The following is a 21,264-nucleotide window of genomic DNA, read 5'->3' on the forward strand; positions in this document are numbered from 1 at the left end:
ATTCACTTTTATTAATATGGAATAAAAGTGCATGTTGACTGTCAGTCATCAATTCTATCATTTCCTTTCGAGTTCTTCAGAAGAAAGAATTCGGGAAACAGCATGATGATGAGTAATAATGAGAGTTTTCTCCATTTCTTCTTCTTCTTTTTAACTATCTCTTTAAAAGCTTTCAAAAATTAAACGCTAATAAACTGAGCAGCTTTACTATGCACTGTGGATTTCAAAGCACAGACGGACTGAAAAAGATTTGTTTTTATTTATTTCCTGTTATTGCTTGCAAGTACTGCTCTCTCTCTCTCTCTCTCTCTCTCTCTCTCTCTCTCTCTCTCTCTCTCTCTCTCTCTCCCCATGATCTGCTCGGTGCTCACCATCAAAAGTTTCATTCAAACGTCAGTTCAGAAGAAGACTTCCTCAATCACACCCGCAGCGAGCACAACTCACACTGCTCCGTATACTACTTGTCGGTTATTGCTATATATAGAGAGCGACAGATACTGTGATGAATCGACTATTTTGTAGAAAGGGCAACCTGAAAATCAGTTCCCAATGGGACATAATAGCCTGTATTGTCAAAATCTAACGGGACCGTTATTCAAACACTTCCTCAAGGCGGTGCATTGTAAGTAAAGGTAAGTGAAAGTTACAACTTGACTTCTATGTTAGTTTTTTGTTGTTGTTTGTATATAGAATACATACTTAAAAGTAACCTATCTAAAGCAAATTATGGCGATGAGGCAACCATATGACCTTGTCACATGTCCTTAAAATCTTAATATTTGGTGTTTTGAGAGTAGCTGATATGACTCCATGACCTGACTTATATTTTTGTTGTGACATATTGCCTTATTGCCATCAGAGAAACTTTATGTTGACCTCTCTCTAAATAGCAGTTGTGTCTCATTGGACATGCTTGGCTATTTATACTCACTGCTGGCTTCAGTGTGTTGGTGCCTCAAGAGGAACCCGTCTCAGATCAGTGCAGGAAGACAATATCTTCCAGTGCTTCAAAGCCTTTGTTCAGATTTACTCTGCAAAGTCTGTTCTGAAGGGTGCATACATTGACACTATCACTATATCACAAAAATTGCTCTGATCCTTAAAAATTACTTTTATTTGTGTAACATAATGCAGGCATGATTCTAGGTTATATTAAATATGCTAGCTAGACTAATCAGGTTATTTAGATGTTACCAAATTAAGCATGGTCTTATATATATATATATATATATATATATATATATATATATATATATATATATATTTTTTTTTTTAGCCATTGTTGTTATTGTCAACTAAAACTGTTTAAAATCATTTTTGACATTTTTGAAATGAAGCTGAAATAAAATGAAATATAAATATTAAAACTGGATTGAAATTGAGAAATGTCATGGTAAATGTAAATAAATTTAAGTGGAATTTTGAAAACTAAAACTGAAATAATGAATAAATAAATGATATAACAATATTTAAAAAAAATAATAAAGACAAAAGAACATAAAAAAATTACTTAAAGTAAAATTCAAATAAAACCTGTAAATATATAAAAGCCAATTCAAAATATTAATAAATAGCCTACTAATCAATCAATCAACTAATGACATAGAAAATGCCAAACAGTGGTTTTAGCCTACCTTAAATAAGAATTAATACTAGGACTATTTAATGAAATGTAAGGTTGCCTTTTCTCAAGCTTGTAATTTCTAAAGAGAATCAAAGTATTCTTTGCCTGTGTCCTTTTGTAACATTTGCAGGGGCTTTCAGAGTAAACTGTTTTAATCCCCTGCAAATGGCAAAGTTGATGAAAATGTGCTCAAAGGGTTTGTCATAGGCAATGATCTTCCTTAAACAGTGTGTTGTACCTTACTTGTATCTGCTCACTGAACCGCCTGCTTCATTAATGTTGGTGTTTTTTTTTCTTTTGTCTTTTGAGGTTACACCTAGTTCCTCATTTTTTAACTAGGAGCATGGAGGGCATTTGTTTCGAGGTCAAACCCAGGGATGACCCAATCAAAGATCATCCTCTCTGTGACCTTACACAAACACTTCCTGGATCAGAGGGTAAGAGGGAGAAAGAAGAAGGGGAAGAGGAGATTCAGTACAGGCTAACTCTGGTTGGATCTTTGGCCGTACATCCACAGACCACCATGGCGATGCTTCCTTGGGTGGTGGCTGAAATACGGAGACCCCGGCTGGGGGAGAAGAACAGAAACCTTGAATTCAATGGTGCTCACTCTCCAGAGGTTAGTATATTTAATACTAATAAATGTGTTACCAAAAAAATTAAAATAAAAACACACGGCTATGTAAAGTCTAATGTATTGTATTGTCAATTTATTGTAAATATGTATTCTCTGCTGTTTAAAAGCTGGAGTCACCATCAAAAATATAGTAAAACAGTTATATTGTGAAATGTTATCACAATTTCAAATACGGTTTCGTATTTTAATACATTTTTAAATATAATTTAGTCCTGTGATGCAAAGTTGAATTTTCAGTAGGCTAGTCATTACTCCAGTCTTTAGAGTCACATGATTTTTCAGAAATAATTCTAAATCATGCTTTAATGCTCAAGAAACATCTCAATGATCCCAAACTTTTGAACGTTAAAGTACAAATGAAACATGTTTACTGAAGAATAATAGAAGAACTGGTGTTAATTATAAGGGGTACATAGAAGTATTATTTTTTTAAATACTATGGTAATAATTATTATTGACAATACTGATGTACTATAATATGTTTTTTATTTTTTTCCTGATGGTACAAGATGCAAGATCAGCCTGTGGTACTGCAGATTTCAGCCGATTCGGTATGTTGCATTCTGGACACGGCAGGCCCGGGGAAGCTATGGGACCCATTGCAACATATGGTTCTGTTTGATCACAGGCCTCATCGAATCACCAAACTCATTCACAACAGCCAAGAGCCCAGCTATTTCGGCTGTCTGCTCAGAGAGGAGAAGAAAGCAGCCTGCTATGTATTCCGCTGCCAGGACCAGATGAAGGTAAGGGGACATTTTTTTGGACTAGCAGCATTTTATTGATTGATATGAACTTCAAATTTAGTTGAAGTGCCTGTGCAAGCTAAATTGAAAATGGAATGGACAGCAAGCAACAGAAGCTTATTTCCACCATGGAATACAAATATAAAAGAGGTAATTGCAACTTTATCTCACAGTTACACTTTTTTTCCTCAGAATTGTGAGGTTAAAATTGTGAAGTTATAAACTCATAATTGCAAGTTTACAGGTCATTCTACCTCAAACAATTATCTTAAATATCACAACCCAGAATATTTAGACAACCATACACAAGGGGTCATGAAATGAGAAACCAAATTTGCCTTGATCTTTTGGAATATAAGAGGGTCTTTGTACCATTCACAAGTTTTGCAGGTTTCATAGCTTAAGACGTCCTCGCCATTATAAACGAGCCATTTATTTAATCAAGCTCTAAATACAGCTCGTTCTGGATCCATGGTAAGAAGTGACGTCACGGTGCGAAGTGACGTTCCAACCATTTGCAAATGACCGCCTCCAGCACAAGACAACTACGCTCATTTCGTATCGTTGTCGCGCCGCGCGCCCTCACAAGTGTTCAGTCGACGGACAGCGAGTGGGTCTGTGTACAGGAAAATTACAATGCCACGCAGATGTGCTCAAACAAATAAGGTTTTATCATTGCAAGAGCCATCGCTTCGAATGCATCACCCGCTACTAAACAGTTACGCTCAATCCGCAAATGTTCTGGCTGGGGGTGTTAATAATTGATCCATAAGCGCTGTCGTTAGCCAATCATAACAGTGGGCATTAACACTGAACTCTTAAAGGGGAAACAACACAAAAACAGACTGTTTGAATCAAAGGATGAGAAACAGGGTGGGAAAATGTCATAATTCACTACATTTTAAAAGTTTTTAAAAAAAAAAAAAAACTATAGTAATACTATAATTGCACCTAGGGGACCATAATAATAAAATAAAAAAAGCCATGTCATGACACCTTTAAGATTACGTCTTGCAATTCTCTTCTTTTTTTTTCCCCAGAATATTTAGACAACCATACACATGCAGAGTTCTGCAAGATGTCAATTCACAATTGCAAAATATAAACTTGCAAAACTAAAAAATAAAATTACCTTTTTATTTCATGGAGGAAATAAACTTTGATACCAAGCATTGTCACTATAAGAATAAAATGGTATGTTTGTGGCTGTTAGAACTATTAGAGGTTAACCATAGATGTTATTCTCACATGACTTTGAAGTGAATCTACTTTCAAGCTCAGATGTTTAAATGTCAACCCTCCCTCTTTATGGGTGTGTGCATCTGTGGTTGAGTTTTGTTTAAATAAGACAAAGTACCATAACAGCACAATGACAATCATTGAAAACAACCATAAAGTCATTTTAAGAGAGTTGTGTCCATGCAAAACCACCACCACAATGCTAGAGTGTTGCAGGTAGATGCTTGGCCATTGCTGGGCGGTTGCTAAGGTGTTTTGGGGGTTGCTAGGTGGCTTCTTATTATTGGGCTACCCCAATCTCAAGGGATTGATACCATCATCATTTACTCACCCTCATGATTTTAAAACCTGTATGATTTCTTTTCTTCCGTGGAACACAATAGAAGTTATTTGGAAGAACATTGGGAACTAAACATTTGAACTGACTTTCAGTTACAGTTTTCAAATGATCTTTTATATTCAACAGAAATCAAGACATGAGGGTGAGTAAATGACATCATTTTCATGTCCTTTCAAGTCAAATAATATTTTGTGAAATAAGAGAACAAAATGATGTCTTTATTGTAGCAGTAAACAATTGTGGTTCATTGCAGTGGACAGAATGTTCATGAATATTGATTTGTAGTGATGGAGAGTCTGAGAAATAAATTGTGAAGCTTCCTTCATCAACCTGCATTTAGGCAGGATGTAGATCTAAGTTGTCATGGTAACCATTTCCTGTGTCAGTGAGCCAGCCACAATGTGGCTACGGACTCCTGGTGTCTTTTTATTGACGTGGTAAACAGACAGAGAGACAGAAAAAGAGATAGACAGGTGTTTATGTCGCTGTCTTTTGACCAGCTGTTACTCATGCACTCACACTTTCCAAAATCAGTGTGTGCGTGCAAGTTTGAATGTCTGAGATATCTGAGATCATAGTGGTGTTCCCTCAGCTCTACACACACTCCGTGTTCTTTTTTTAAACTGAAAAACAACAGTTGAATGTCCTCTTCATTTAACCATAAATTATCAGCTTTCATGTTAGCTTTTCACCAGCCAATTCAACCACAATACTAACAAAGATAATTCCACATCTTTCATGTGAGACTGAGACCCCACAGCTGTGCCTCGGCCTTTGGCTCAACAGCTTAGCATACACCAAATACCTTTGTATCCTTCATGTTGTTCATAATATCTCTGTAATATTAGAGTGACAGCTGTAAAAATAACAAGTCAAATTTAAGCTATGTGTTTTATATGTAGTTATGGGTAACTTAAATTCGTGATGAAACAGAAGAAGTGACAGATCTTTTCTTAAATATTGTGATGTACATCTGTGTGTAATGTATTATCAAAATGCAGGGCGATGACTTGGTTGTGTCCATTGGTTGTTGATTGGATTATGAGGTGTGGCCTTTGTGCTTGCAGTTGATTTCAGTTGAGTTAAAAAGTCAGAATAGCAAGATAGAAAGTCAGAATGGCAGTATATGAACTCAAGATGTGAGTGTGAGTTTGTATCCCGTAATTCTGTATTTTTTCTTTCAATTCTGAGTTTATTTCTGGCAATTGCGAGTTATACAGTCCAATTCTGAGGAGAAAAAACACTGATGTTCTCAGAATTCTGAGTTCATATTTCACAATTCTGAGAAAAGTAAGAATTTCCAGTTTATATCTCGCAATTCTAATTGATTTCTCATAACTGTGAGTTTTTATCATGCAGTTCTGAGGAAAAAAAGTCACAATTGCGAGATATAAAGTCGCAATTACTTTTTAATTTTTATTCAGTGGTGGAAATGGGCTTCCATGCTGATGTATGGAAATGAATTACACAGTTTATGGAGCGAATCATGTTTTTCGGGAGGTGGAGGGCTTTTTAATAACACTGTGTGTCGCATTATTTTAATATTAAAATGAACTGGACCAATGATGATTCTGAAGGAAATGCCCCCCCGGACCCTACTGTTGTTATAGCAATGACCACAACTTTTAAACACATCGGATTGACAGATAAACTGCACACTTTTATCTGAGTGTTGTTTTTAATTTATGTAGATATTATTGTAGATATTTAAGTATGCTTCGTTCATTCAGTTTAACAACATTAAGTTAAAGAGGATAAATGTTCTTGTTTTTACTCTGTCCATGCATTAAATGCATGTGCAGTTTTCTAGCATAACTTCTTAGGTAATGTCAATGATCAGTTTTAGATGAGGCCAGAACTACAACAGCAGTGGTTACATATAAATATATTTTATTGTTTGATCAAATTATTGCTAGGGACAATTCAGTATTCGCTGGATATTGGTAGGGACATGTCCCTAGTATCCCTACTAAATTCTGCACCCTTGTGCAAAAGTTCCTGGGTTTACAGGAGGTTAAAAATTAGATATAACTTTACACAAAGTTATTTAGTGATTTTGTCAAACTAGTAGCATGCCAACATGTATAATATGTTTAAGTCTTGTGGCTATACTTTAAAACTGATTGTATTTTAACATTTATTTCATATTAAACATTATTCCAGATAAAACAAGAATTATTTATTATTTATTTTGTACAGCCTTGATGGCTCATGTATCATATTTATAATACTTTAAGGAGGGAGATGTGTTTGCTGTTTCTAGTAAGGGAAAAGATTAGATAGATATCCGTTACAGTATCAAGGGACCGGATCAATTTATGTAGGACAGAGAGATAGTGGGACACGATGGACACAAAATTGATTGAATCATATAAAATAACATGTCTCACTGGATATATTTAATTTAGTTTGGAACTTTGGAGAGTCACTTTTGTTCCTGTTGTGGAGTCCAAACATCTGACAGCATATTACGCATTTAAAATTGTAAATAAAGATGTTGTTGAAAACAATCCACAAGATGCTCTTTGAATCATTCTGGAAAATATGATTGTCACGAGTGCTTGTCATTAAAGCAAATTACATTAATACAAAGATATTCTAAAATGTATGTTTATTAATTTAAAATGTTTGGAAATTGTTAGGCTTATAATTTGCAATTAAAAAAATAAATAGCAGAAAATGCTTAATGTTTAATATATATAATTTGTAATGAAAATATTTATAAAATGAAAAAACTATATGTTCCTGCAGTCCGTCAGTATATACAGTGTTATAATTTATTATTTGTGATGAAAAGTATTTGAGAAAATAGACAATAAAATGCTATATGTTATGCCTGTCAACAGTACAGGATTTTATTCAATCCTATCTGCCACCAGGTGGTGGTCAAATCCTGAACTTGGAAAATCTTTAACGCATGAAGAGTGAATAAATATCTTAGCCAACAAACCTTATAAATCTTAACCCTAGTTTAAAGTTCACTAAAGTAGGTTTAATTTATACTGCAACTAGATTAATGCAACTCCCTTCCCATAGGATCTAAACGAAACTTATTTTAAGCTCACAATTTAACACTTTTCACCAAACAGAACATTGTCAGAACACCTGGCTGAAAACAGTGAGGATGTTATTCTGATACTCCAGTGCAGTTTTCTCCCATTATTAGAATCTTAGGCTAACTTACCGTCACATCCCACTGAGCGCCGTTCAAACGGCTACACACACACACACACACACACACTACAAACTCCCAGTAGTTTCACTTTCTCCATGAGATCTGGATGGCTGAAACGATGAAAGCGCGCTTCCACATCTTGCATTTACTGCGGAGGGATGTGAAAAGCGAGCAGGAGACCGTGAGTACCTTTATGAACTTGTTTTGGAATTTGTTTGGTTGAAAAGTGTCTGTGTGTGCTAGCATGGTAAGCTAGTCGGTTAGCCACTAATGAAAGTTTAGAGAACATTACCCCACAGAAAAATAATTAATCCCTGTGTTATTTCTTTAAATTGTTTCGTTTTCCCCTCGTGAAGAGGCAATATCAAGTGTTATATATAAAGCATTAGCGAGTGTATGTAGATAAGTCACTTTCTTTGTAAAGTTCTCTTAGTATTTCTGTTTCAAATCTTACCGAGCTGCCTATCTAGACTGCATTTCTGGGCGTTGATTCAAATGTTCATAACGCGCCGAAGGGCATCACAATGCTGTCTAGGTAGGTAGTTCACTATATTTTGAGACAGAGCCAGTCTGTCAGTTTGCTAATAAAATATTAGTTCGCATATTATGGTTACTGTCAAAAAGTAACGTTAGTATTGTACGATTAAGGTGTGCTAAATACAATTCTAAATTAGTCTATGTAAATAAAGACAGTAAAGACAGTTTTGGTCATTCAGTCAACTGTTACAGAAGCTGTTGTACGGTATTTATCTGTATGTAGGAAGATATTTTACTTGTTGAAAGCTGATTTTTGGAGTTGGGATAGCTGAAAGCAGTGTTTTATATGTAGTAAATTCAATACAATGTATTAATGTTGAGAGCAAAAGGGTGGTGCAGTTCAGTAAGTGTGCTCATTCACACACAGACTAATGACTCTCAAGGCATTGTGAAGTGAGACTGATGGAGTGTCAGGTGTGTGTGAGAGAAAGGAACGTCAAGAACAAGGGAAGTGTGCATGCGAAATGCCAATCATAAAAGCAGTTTTTGCTCATGAATGAAGGCAATAAATATAATTCGTAATTTTCTCCCAGCTTGTCATATTGTGTTGTGTGTTCACTTTTGTAGTGTCTGATTGTCTGGCCTTTATTACATTGCGTTGTGCTTAGTGTAGTCCAGTAGTTGGGTCGATCAGGTTTTCCTGTAGTGTTCGTTTTCGTGCTGTCCCGGATTGTTCAGTAGTAAATGGAACCATCTCATTTCTAGGTGTGTGTCACAGTCACATGTCCCACACTCAGTTCCACCTCATGTGACCGGTGCTCTCTCCTCCTTTTAAACAGTTCCTCAATGTATGTGTGTGTATGTGTACTTTACAAGCTTTTAATTTTTAACAGTGAACCTGTCGTTTTGTGTGTTGTTTGTACTGTGGCTGTATAGTAGAATAGTTCATATATGTATTTGATGAGATACAACCATTGCTGCAAAGAATTAAACATTTATGTGCAGCAATATAAACAAAAAAAAACCTAGTAAAAATAATGGTTGAATCAGTTCTGAATTGTGTCATTGACAGTTCACACTATTGTATCAAATATTGTATAAAATGAAACCATTCTAAATAATAGTTTATAATACTAATAGTAATAATACTATTCTACTAAAAACTATTATTATTTTTTTAAATTATTTTATTAAATATTTAAATTAAATTATTTGCATAAATAATTCAAATGTTAGAACTCTTATACTGCTGAAAATATTAGTGTAGTCTGAGTTTTAAAGAAACAGTTTTAATTATTCTAATATTTTTTTTAAAAATTAGACTTTTACACTATTAGTCTATTCTAATTATTTATTTTTTATTATCTTATTCAAATTATGAAATTATTTATTTGATAATTATTGTTCAGTTTTAAATATTTTATTAATTTTAATGACAATATGATGTCAGTGCTCGAAATGTTATGCCAACTACCCGGATATGGAGTGTTGCTTGCATTTTATCTCTTTATCCTATGACTAATTATGCTCTTTAGTTGAGTAGTGGTTGTGTTCATTAAATGACATCATCATCTAGTATTTCCTCTTTCTTCCTGTGACTTGATGACCTCAAGTGCTGGGTGCTCTGGACTCATGGGAAATGTTCGTGAGTCATGGGGAGTTTTGTTCTATCACACTGCTGTTTTAAAAAGTCTATAACACAGTGAAATATGACAGATACATTAATGTAAATATTTGTAAAATAACATAGCGGTTTAAAAGAAAGTACAATATCTTTGACATTCGTCTGGATTGTTTGTCCCTCTTGTCCGAACATTTTCCAGTATTGTGTGTATGTGTGTCTGGATAAAATCAAAGCTGTTTTTTTTTCCAGGGTTGGAATTGTGTGGCACTTCCCAGACTCCCTTGTGTTCTGTCTATCTCTATGTCCCCTCCCTTGTTTAGATGGTAATAGGTTTGGTGTTGCATCAAAGTGCTGAGACAAGCTATTTTTTTAATGGATATTCCAAGAGCTGTTAAGCTGTTTGTGATTTACCCAAGTTGTTCATCAACTTAACTGTTAAGGTATATGTAGATAAAAATGCCCAAAGCAATTCAACTTGAGCTCACTTTGACTGCTTTAAGTTGTTGAATGAACCCAGATCTTGGTGTCTTGTTTGCTTATAATAACCTGATCTTGACCAAAGCTGTCTGCTGCTTTCACTCTTCCACTGAGGGACAGGAGCTGTTTGTTAAGGAGTTTCTGCTCTTCTGTGTTCATGCCAAGCTGAAACGGCACTGACTTCTCTTTATATTTGGATTACTCACTGTTCCAGCCCTCCTGACTTCCTCTGTGTGTGTGAGTGAGTGTGTTTGTTACGAACAGACCATGTGTTTGTCTGTCTTAAGTGTTCTTGGGCACAGAAAACCGTGGCTTGTTCTTCACGACTGAGAGGGATAAATAACTAATAGCACAATCAGAAATTTGAAAAGGTGTCTTGAAAGTCACAATACAAAAAAAAAAAACAAAAACAAACTCTTAATATTTTTAATGGTCCATTTTAATTATATATTTTTTCAGTTGATGTTTTCATGAGGTTGACCCATGAACGCGTGCCAGTATTTTTTGACAGGCTTGTATCTTTAAACTGTAAGCAGAAAACCTCCACACAATCAAACACTGTTACCACAGATAAAGCCATCCCAGAGGGAGAAGAGAAGGGAGGAGGAGAGTATGAGAGATTGTAACTTTGCTGTGTTACTAAAGGTGATCTTCCTAGAAGGATGTCACGGTGCGGCGCTCTGACTAAACGTCATTGTTCTGAATCAGCAGGGCAGGCGGAGCCAGAGTCAGCCCTAGGTCCTAAAAAAACAGAGGAACAGCTAAGAGGGAGAGAGGGAGGGACAGAAAAGAACAGAGAAAGCTTTGAGGGACTCACACTTACCCTCTGAAGGTACAGGAAAGTAAAAGTGAGGACGTAGAAAAGTGATATAGATGGGATGAGGGAGAACACAAGAAGGTGACGGTCAGGTTTGGACATGCCTTCTCTGCGTAGATGGCTGAGTCAGGTGTGGTACTTAAGTGTGTATGAGAAAGTGTTCATTGTTATTTATGATCATAACATTTTAAATGAAACATAAATAATGTGTGGCTTAGTTTACTGGTCATTTGTATGACAGCATGGTTCCCATTGTTGTCTTCCTCAGTAAATAGTCTGAGAGCAAAAATTTGACCCTTGAAGCATCTCAACTGTAGTATGTGGTTAGTTAGTCTTATTTTGGCATTTCAAACAGAATAAAGACATATTCTGCGTATCCATAGTTTTAGCTAGCAGCCAGTTATTCTCTGATATTCCTGACTGCAACAGGCTGTTATGCAAGACAAGCCTTGTTGCTACTTGAATATAAAAAACCATCAAACAAAACACAAAAGCCTTCAATCCATGATAAAAAAAAAAAAAAACAAAAAAACATATAATGAAAGTACATTGAATATAAAAAAATTGGAACAATCACTAGACTTCTCACATTTTCACTGTTAGCATTGCTTCCAGACTGATCTGTGAGCATTTAAGGATGTTGATTAAATTTCTTCCTGTTCAGTTGTTTTCTTGTTTTTATTCTCATCTAAAAAAATTGGCCAATGAAATTACTCTCTCACACTGTGGTAGCCAATCAAATTATTCCTTTATAATGCTGCACTAAATAGATTAAAGGCCATGTTTGGGTGAGCTAACCCTTTAGCAAGGTACGAGCAGATTTTAAAATTAGATGAGAGATTACTGCAGCTTTATGAAACACAGTTATACAGATAAAGGCTATTCAGGTTATTTTGGGAAGTTGAAATTGGTTAAATCTTTCAAAGCTAGGTTCAGATTAACTCTGTGGGTGTGCTGCTGACAGATCTTAGTGTTAAACTATAGGTCAGTTTTGGATCCAGACTGGATCAGTGGAGTCAACATGAAACTGATCACTTTTAAAGGACTTTACTTAAAGGAATAGTTCACCCAAAAATGAAAATTCTGTCATCAGCTCAACATGAAGTTTTCATGAACTATTCCTTTTCTACTCTTATTGTGTACAGTTCATCAATGCACATTATACCAAAGTAAAATAAATGCTTTGTAATCGTTGCTCAAAATAATACATTTACATTTATGCATTTGGCAGATGCTTAAATCTGAAGTGACTTCCATTGCGTTTCAGGTATACATTTGATCAGTTCAAGCATTCCCTGGGAGCTACACCCATGACCTTGGGCTTGCTAGCCCCATGCTTTTCTGTTTGAGATACAGGAATACTATACTAATAATTTGTTTCTTTTTTTAAATTTGTGTGTTGGCTGATAGGTGTGGGCGAAATAGCCTCAAAATTATATCACGATATTGCAAGAACATTTGCGATAATGATATTTATGACGATATAGAAAAAAATTAGGGAACAACGTTTTATTAGTGATTGCAGCTGGCAGGCAGAAGCATTTATTAGTGCAAATACAATAAAGGGCATTTACCATCCTTTTCCAATAGCTAATTTGAAGTGCAAATCTATTGTCATAAGGTGGCAGAAGCAGCATTATAGTGCAAAAGTAGTGACCAGTGTTGGGCAAGTTACTTAAAGGGTTAGTTCACCCAAAAATGAAAATTAGGCTGCGTTTTACTCACCCCTGAGGCATCCTAGGTGTATATGACTTTCTTCTTTCAGACGAATCCAGTCGGAGTTATATTAAAAATTATCTTTGATCTTTCAAGCTCTATCATTGCAGTCAGCGGGTGTTGCATTGCTTCAGTCCAAAAGACATGAAATAAAAAGCGCCCTTCCATAAAAAAAGTATCTCACGTAGCTCTGGGGGGTGAACAAAGGCCTCCTTTAGCATATCAATGTGTTTTTGTAAGAAAAATATCCATATTCAAAACGTAATAATCACTTGAATCTAGCTTGCGCTCACTGTTGTGAACAGAAGAAGTTCTGGGGGAATTATGTATGAGGTCAGCTTTGCGGAGCCGTGTGAGACACTTTTTTTTTTTTATTGAAGGGCGCTTTTTACTTCTCTTCTTTTGGACTAAAGGAATGCAACTCCCGCTGACTGCAATGATAGAGCTTGAAAGATAAAACAAAATTATTAATATAAAACAAAAAAGTAATATTCTGATAAAAGAATTTAAAATTAATACGTTAGTAAAATAATATTTTGTGGTCATTTTGAGACCCCCTTTTTGAATCAGGCATGCAAATAAATGCAGCCTTCCTGAGCACAAAGGAATTCTTTTAAAACATAAAAACATTACAGATCAAAATATTAACACAACTTTTGAAATTAACAACAAAATTACCAAAAAATCAAATTTAATTAAAACCAATATTATTGTCTTACTTTTTAATTTTATTTAACAGAACAACAGTAAAATTACTATGCTAACATTTATGAATGTTGATTGAGCTTTTATTTTGATGGAAACCTGCAGGGAAGTCCTTAGTGCTTCTTTTTGTTGACAGCAGCAGATGTATTAATTATTCTCATTACTAATTTGGGAAGATGCACGTTTCACATTGTCACATGCCTTGTAAAAATTCATAAAAATGTTACTGAGCAACTGACGAGTAACACAGTTTCAGCACAGATTTCCCTCACGGTTTGAACTTTGAACCCTGGCAAACAAGACAGCTTTTGAACACATGCAATTCAAGCGTTTATTAGAAAACATAATGTTCTGCAGTGTATTTAATGAGATGCAGTACTAAACTGTCTCTCGCTGTCGGTGCTTGTAATGTTTTTTTCGTCTTTCTCTGACACTTTTAAATGGTTCCACACTGCCGTCATGTTTGCTGCATTAGTGTGTGCCTCTATTTGATCACGTCATGTCATTGTTCGGTGCAGTTTATTCAGTCTTTTTGCATATTCGGCCGAACACAAAAATATCTTTTTTTCTTTTATTTTCTATTCTATTCCTAATAATTTCCGCAAAAAAACAAAACATGCACACACACTGACTCATACTAGCGCATGCTGAATCAGACCCAGGCATATTAAAAAAAAAAAAAAAAGAAAGAAAATGCTTTGATATCTACACACTAGGTACCACATGTTCTAATGAAAAGCACTCTTTCTGAAACATTCAGCTGTGCGATTAGCCAAAGGGTTTGCCCCAGATTGCCTTCATAGTGGCCTTTAAGGTTATTTAGCTAATCATAGTACATCTTCACATCTCCATCAGATAGCTGAGGGTGAAGTAAGTTTAAACCAGCGCAAATATACATAAGCACAGAACCAGTTAACTGTGCTCTCTGTCCTAATTTACTAGCCACATTCTTTGTATGCTCACTTTGAGGCCACAAAACATATTTGAACACTTTAAGCCACAATTAAAATATCAAACTTAGTTGCATCTGCAAACAAATGATGGAAGAGTTTTTCTCATAACTAACTTCACTTTTAACCAGTTTGACCCAAGGTCATTTTCTGTTGATGTAGGAAGTTCTAGTTCACACAGATTTTTCTAGCAGGTGTATCACATACTCCGCTAACATTTGAGAACCAGAAAGCATCCAATTACTTTGTGTCTTCATTTTGATGGTAAACGTGACATACAAATGAGGAACGAAGAAGTTTGTCAAAGAGCCGGTAATATTAGTAATCTAGTTGTTTATTAGATAACTAGGAATGATTAGGAAGCATATTTTTTTTTTTTAAGTATGAGTTGTGTGTGTTTAAGTGCATGAGGTAAAGAATGTGGGGGGTAATAATTTTCTCACACCCTAATGTTGTTCCAAACTTCCATGACTTTCTTCCTCCTGTAGTACACAACAGAACTGATTTGAAAGAATGTTGGTATCCAAATGGTTTTGGTTCCCTTTGATTTCCATTGCATGTTCAAAAAAATATAATGAAAGTAGTGCTGTCAAACGATTAATCGCGATTAATCACATCCAAGATAAAAGTTTTTGTTTTATATACGTGTGTGCATACCGTGTTTATTTATTATCTATATAAAAGTGTACACACATGCATGTATATATTTTGAAAATATTAGCATGTATTTACATGCATTAAACACATGTATATTCATATAATTTACATTATTTATAAATATATTTAATATATAAACATATTTTTCTTAAATACATGCATGTATGTGTATTTATATATACATAATAAATATACACAGTACACACACACACATTATGTAATCAAAAACTTATATTTTGAATGCAATTAATCGTTCGATAGCACTAAATGAAAGTAAGTGGGAACCGAAACAGTTTGGTTACCAACATTCTTTAAAATATCTTCTTTGTTGTTTCGAGATTATGAATTTAAATTTTGGGGTGGACTGTCCTTTTGATGCTTTGATATGTTAATGTCATTCAGGCAACCCAACAGTTAGTCAGTTTTGAAAATATGACAGTTTAATGATCCCTACTTGTTAAATGCAGCTTGCTTTGACATTTTGTGTAATGCAGTATAATTCATATGCTTTTAAGAGACATTTAATCTGATTCTTTAGTGGCTAGTTTTCTGTGTTCTTTTTTTTAATCACCCCCCCCCCCCCCCCCCCCCCCCCCCCCCCCCCCCCCCCCCCCCCCCAAATTGGTTGCAGTATCTTTAACTGGGATATGGCTAGTTTTCTGTGTTCTTTTTTTTTATTTATTAAATGTTTATTTACTTGCCCTTTACAGAGGCATTTTATGTGTAAAATACAACAAAATTGGTTGCAGTAACTTTAACTGGGATATGTCCAAGATTTGGGGCCAATGCACAGTCAGCATCCCAGAAGGTTACTTCAAAGTTCAATGTTTTTGACCCCTTAATAGTGTATGTCCCACAAAAGACCAAAGTGGTGGCAATATTATACTTTAAAAGTTATTGAATGACAAAAAGTAGATTGGGGTGGAACTACATTGACTTCCTGGTCACATGCCTATAACATTTAGTGCTTAAAACAACTCCAAATTGAGCTTGTGCTGTAGCCTGAGGTATTTTCCCAATGTTCGCTGTTTTCTCCTGGGCCAGCCTGTGTAGCTTTTTGTTTTTTTCTATGGATGTTGCTGAAATAGACTGTAACTTAGCTCCGCATTCCAGTGAATTAAAGATTTGATTAGCAGAAAAATAACCATCTGCAGTTAAATGCTGCAGCTGTCTTGTGCAAACAGCTTAAATGCACTCTACTGCCCGTTACAGTGAGGTGACCGTTTGTGCAGTAGTTGGTCAGTGAGCTATATCTGACATAGTGTTTTTTTAATACCGGATTTGTCTTGATTAATTTAACTACATGGGGTTGATGAGATACATTAAGTGTAAACACACCATAACAACTCAAATTAGCACATTTGACTTGCATTAGCTCAACCTCTGCAGAAAACAAAATTCCAGTTTAATAGATCCGTCTGTTTTTGGCCTTGTTAAAAGAGGATCTTTGGAAAATGTCTACAGTTCTTTTTTGAAAATGTCCTCTGTGGAAAATCATCTGGTTTTGTGGTAAATGCTCTGGTAGTTTCACTCTTTTCAGTATGATGGAAGTGAGTTATGGAGTGGCACTGCTTTGTTAGTGTGGAATAGCCTTTCCTTCGTGGAATTTAAAGTCATATCTTTGTTACTGTTGTGCATACTTGAATAATAGGTCTTTCCATCTGTCAAAAGTGTGCACCATGTAGGTTTTCTGGGAGATAGTGTAGTTCTTATAATTCAACAAAATATACTCTTTATAATATTCCCAGCCACTAAGGACATTGTGAGGAAATGGAAGTGTGGGTTTATTGTCATGAAATTATTATTATTATTATTTTTAACTAAAAGTGGTAATATTTAGCAGTGACAAATAATATTTATTATATTTATTTATTACTTTATTATAATATTTATCACTCCTGCTGATGTTTAGACAGCGGTTCTTCTATAGTGACATTTACACTCAGATTTTCCGGTAACACTTTACAGTAAGGTTCATTAGTTAACAGTAGTTACCTGTATTAGTTAACACAAACTAAGCATGAACAACACTTCTACAGCATTTATTAATCTTAGTTAATGTTAATTTCAACGTTTACTAATACATTATTAAAATCAGAAGTTGTATTTGTTAACATTAGTTAATGCACTGTGAATTAACATGAACTAACAATAAACGACTGTATTTTCATTAACTAACATTAATAAAGATGAATAAATACTGTAATAAATGTATTGTTTGTTGTAAGTTTGTGTTAGTTAATACATTAACTAATGTTAACAAATCAGTCCTTATTGTAAAGTGTTACTGATTTTACTTATGGTAATATATGAAAGCTTATGGAATCATGTTTCCTCCAGCATCAAAATCAGAGCTACTAAACTAGCAATGATATAAGTTTTAGACATATTTCCCAAAACTGCTATTCATCCATATACAGGGAAATTAATAGAAATTAATAATTATGGGGACATTTTCATTTTTATAATCTAAAGAACCTTTTGTGCAATAGAAAAGGTTTAATGGATTTATGGAAATGTGGATGCCAATAAAGAACCTTTATAGAAGAAACTTAACTTTTTAATGCGAAGGGCCAAAAAACAAATTTTATTGAGGGGGTAGGTCAAAAGTAAATGTTGCATTATATCCAGCTACAGTATATTACTGTTATTAATTTTTTTTTTTCAAAATTTCAATTTAACATTTTTAAATAAAACAATTAAAAAATAAATGTAAAATAAAAATAAATTAAAAATGTATATTAAAAAAAAAATTTAATTATTTTTGAATCAAACTCATTTCAATCAAAAAATAAAAATAAAAAATGTGAAAATAAATTTTACAATTTCAATGGCATGTTTTTCTCCAACAACCTTTCCCCCCCTTATTTATTAAGTAACTCACTGCCAACAAACATCCATCCAGGGGTTAACTTTGGCCCGTGGGCCCTGCTTTGAATCTCTGCTTTAGAGTGTGTAGCTGACTAAGAATAGGGCTTTTCTATAGTAATAGTTTTGTGATGCATATCGGTCAGTGTGATCATAAAGGGGTTAGTTTACATTGCTTACTTGAAATCATTCTCTTTTTGCATCTGTCCTCCAGGTTCCACAGATCATCAGCACTCTCAGGCAGGCCGGCAAAAGTTCTGCCCGACAAGAAGACACTCCCTCGTCTCTGCCTAGCAACGGCCAGGCAGATGCCTCCTGCTCCACAGCAACGATGGCTGATGCAGCAACAGCCTTTGCCAAGAAATTTGAGGTGTCACTTTGTGGGCGAGTGGTGGTGGCCCATAAGAAAGCACCACCTGCACTAATAGATGAGTGTATTGAGAAGTTTGGACGTGTGAGCGTCACAGGATCACTTGCAGCGGGCATCAGGCGGGCTTTCTCGCTCAATCAGGTTCCAATCAACATTCACGTTTTTAGATTCTCAACCTAATACTAGATACAGTATATGTACTAAATTTAACTTTTGGATTTTTCTCTGACTCTTCATTGATGTAAAAAATACTTTGTATTGTGATTAAAAACCTTATGCAAAATTATTCACATTAATTTTCTTCTTTTTTATATTAACATTAGGGCTTTCAGTCTATTAACATATTATTCAGTTAATTAAATTAATCTTGCAATCTTTGTAAACTGCAGCAAAGCACACAAGTCACTGATAGTCTCCAATAATTAAATAATCAAATATCTTCCCCACACTGTATTATATTATATTATATTATATATATATATTTTTTTTACATTAAATAACATATAATATGTCTGCTTTTAATATATATATTATATCTGTTATCATAGCTTCATTTTCATGGCCATTCTCCTCCCCATCCCATCCTGTGTATTTTGAAATGTTCATTTAAAAAAAGATATTTCTTTTAATTTAATTTTGTTCTTAATAGATTTTTTTTTCTCTCAGATGGTGAATGGAACAAACGAGGGAGCAGACGGAGGAGGAAAGCGACCTCTGTTTTTTAAAAGAGATCAGAGTTTGCCATTTCTGCAGGCATTGGATGAGAACGGCCTCTCAACGGAGCTCCAGCGACGGGCATCAGACGGAGCCACCGGGGTCCAACCCACTAGCTTACAGGAGAACAGAACCATGCTGTTCACGGTGAGTGACGCACACTCTCCACCTCACACATGCGCCACTATAAGCAACTACAGCTCTTTCACCTTTGTTTATCCATCTGCGTGTGGCACTTTTATGGTCATAGCACTGTGAAGCATCAATCAAATGTTTTTTTAATGTTCTTACTTTTATTTTCTCTCTGTCTCCCTCACTTTGAATTGCACGTTCCTCACCCCCATGTGGAGTGTGAGATGGTATGTCAATGTTGTAGCCTTAAGGACATAGAGATTCTCTTGAAACAAGTCTGTGCTAAAACCATCACTGCTTCTTTTCAAACAAATCTGTTCACTTACAGTAGCCCAAAAATCACACACAAGTCATAAATTAAAATGGACCATTATTTTTTGAATGGAAATTTGTAGTAATTATCATAAATGATTTAACCATGCACGGTATTATTATTTTTGTTATTATTATTATTGTTTTTAATCCCCTTTCTCTAATGATGTATTCACAAGCCTGAGGGCGGGATGGGGGCTTCTCCCCTCCAGCAGTCTGTCAATCATGTGAGATCGCAGCAATAGCCAACGACAGTGATCCAACAATCCATTCAGTTCCTGATGGACAAAATCAAGTCCCATCCTATTTTTTTTCTCTCTTTTGAGAAGCTGGTTCACTCAGATATACGTCACAATAGGGAAGAAAAGATGACCACCACCTCTGTTTCATACTGACGTCATGTCATTGCATTACATCACAAAATATCACACCAATTGCCATTTCTTTTAATAAAATATAGTACACTTTTGAAATAAAATATTTCCCATTTAAAACTCTTACTCTAAGATATTTTGATTTATTTTTTCTTTAATGAATAGAAAGTTCAGTTTTGCAGTTATTTGAAATAAAAGAAAAAAACTTTCTTTTTGCTCAACAATTTGTTGTGAAATTTACAAACAAAATCAGTAATATTGTGATATAATTTTACAAATCAAAATAATGTTTTTCTACTTACATTTTTAATTATTTATTCCTGTGATGTAATACTCAAATTTCAGCAGCCATTACTCCAATCTTAAGTAACATTATCAGTATTAAAAACAGTTGTGCTGCTTAATATTTTGTGGAAACCATTTTTTTTTTTACATTTTTTAAATTTTTCTTTAATGAATAGAAAGTTCAGTTTTGCAGTTATTTGAAATAAAAATTAATCAAAATATTATTTTTCTTTCAAAAGAAAGCCAATTTGTACTGACCCCAAACTTTTGAATGGTAGCGCAGTTTCAAAGTGGATATAATGTTTAGGTATATTGATCTTCTAATTAACTAGTTAGGTTAGACCAATTAGTTAATGTGTTGTTTTACTTGTAGTTTGATTGGTGCACATGATTATGTGAGGGGTTGCACACTTTCATATTGTCATAGTCTGATCTAGAAGCACACAGAGTTCAAATTTGGACTGTGCTGTGTCATTTATTGTTGTTAACGACGCACACAGCAAGCTACACATATTGTTGGCCAAATCTGATTAGCACTTCCTTTTTCTCTGACAGGAAGCTGTCAGCTGCTCAGGAGGAAATTACCTAGCATTAATGATGAGCATCACGGTTAACAATTAAAAAATAAATACAAAGTTGCCTGCAGCAGCAGCCCCAGTTTTCTGAAACTGCATTGCAGCCACTCTGTTCCAGTTTTAATTGTTTGGTCTTTTCTTCATAAGGAAGTCACACCAAATGTGTGGTGAAGTGTAGGCTATTGTGTAATCTTTTTTTTTTTTTTTTAGAAACTGTGTGTAATCATCCAAGGGGGAAGAAATGGTCACAATGTGTGCATGTTTTTTTAATGTTCTCTGAAGATGTGAACAGTCTGTGATCTTACACACGGTGACAGTATAACTACTATAGCCTGTGCCCATAAATCAGACCAGTGTTTTTCATACACTCTTTTCATTGGCTGTGCTGCAAAATACATTATATTTAAGCTGAGTTGTGAGTTCAAAGTCTGAATTGAATGTATTATTATG

The 21,264-nt window shown here is 34.8% G+C and overlaps 1 protein-coding gene across 1 annotated transcript in view; it reads left to right on the forward strand.

Moving 5' to 3' along the window:
• Nucleotides 1-385: 385 nt before the first annotated feature.
• Nucleotides 386-21,264, forward strand: part of LOC109060471 (TBC1 domain family member 1-like) — a 57,802-nt gene continuing 36,923 nt past the window's right edge. Inside the window, 5 exon segments of the mRNA XM_042716668.1 lie at nucleotides 386-632; nucleotides 1,934-2,243; nucleotides 2,771-3,007; nucleotides 18,267-18,563; nucleotides 19,089-19,283. Coding sequence (XP_042572602.1) covers nucleotides 1,968-2,243; nucleotides 2,771-3,007; nucleotides 18,267-18,563; nucleotides 19,089-19,283 — 1,005 coding nt within the window. The 5' untranslated portion in view covers nucleotides 386-632; nucleotides 1,934-1,967.

The sequence above is a fragment of the Cyprinus carpio genome, chromosome B1, assembly GCF_018340385.1.
Source record: "Cyprinus carpio isolate SPL01 chromosome B1, ASM1834038v1, whole genome shotgun sequence".
NCBI classification, from domain to species: domain Eukaryota; kingdom Metazoa; phylum Chordata; class Actinopteri; order Cypriniformes; family Cyprinidae; genus Cyprinus; species Cyprinus carpio.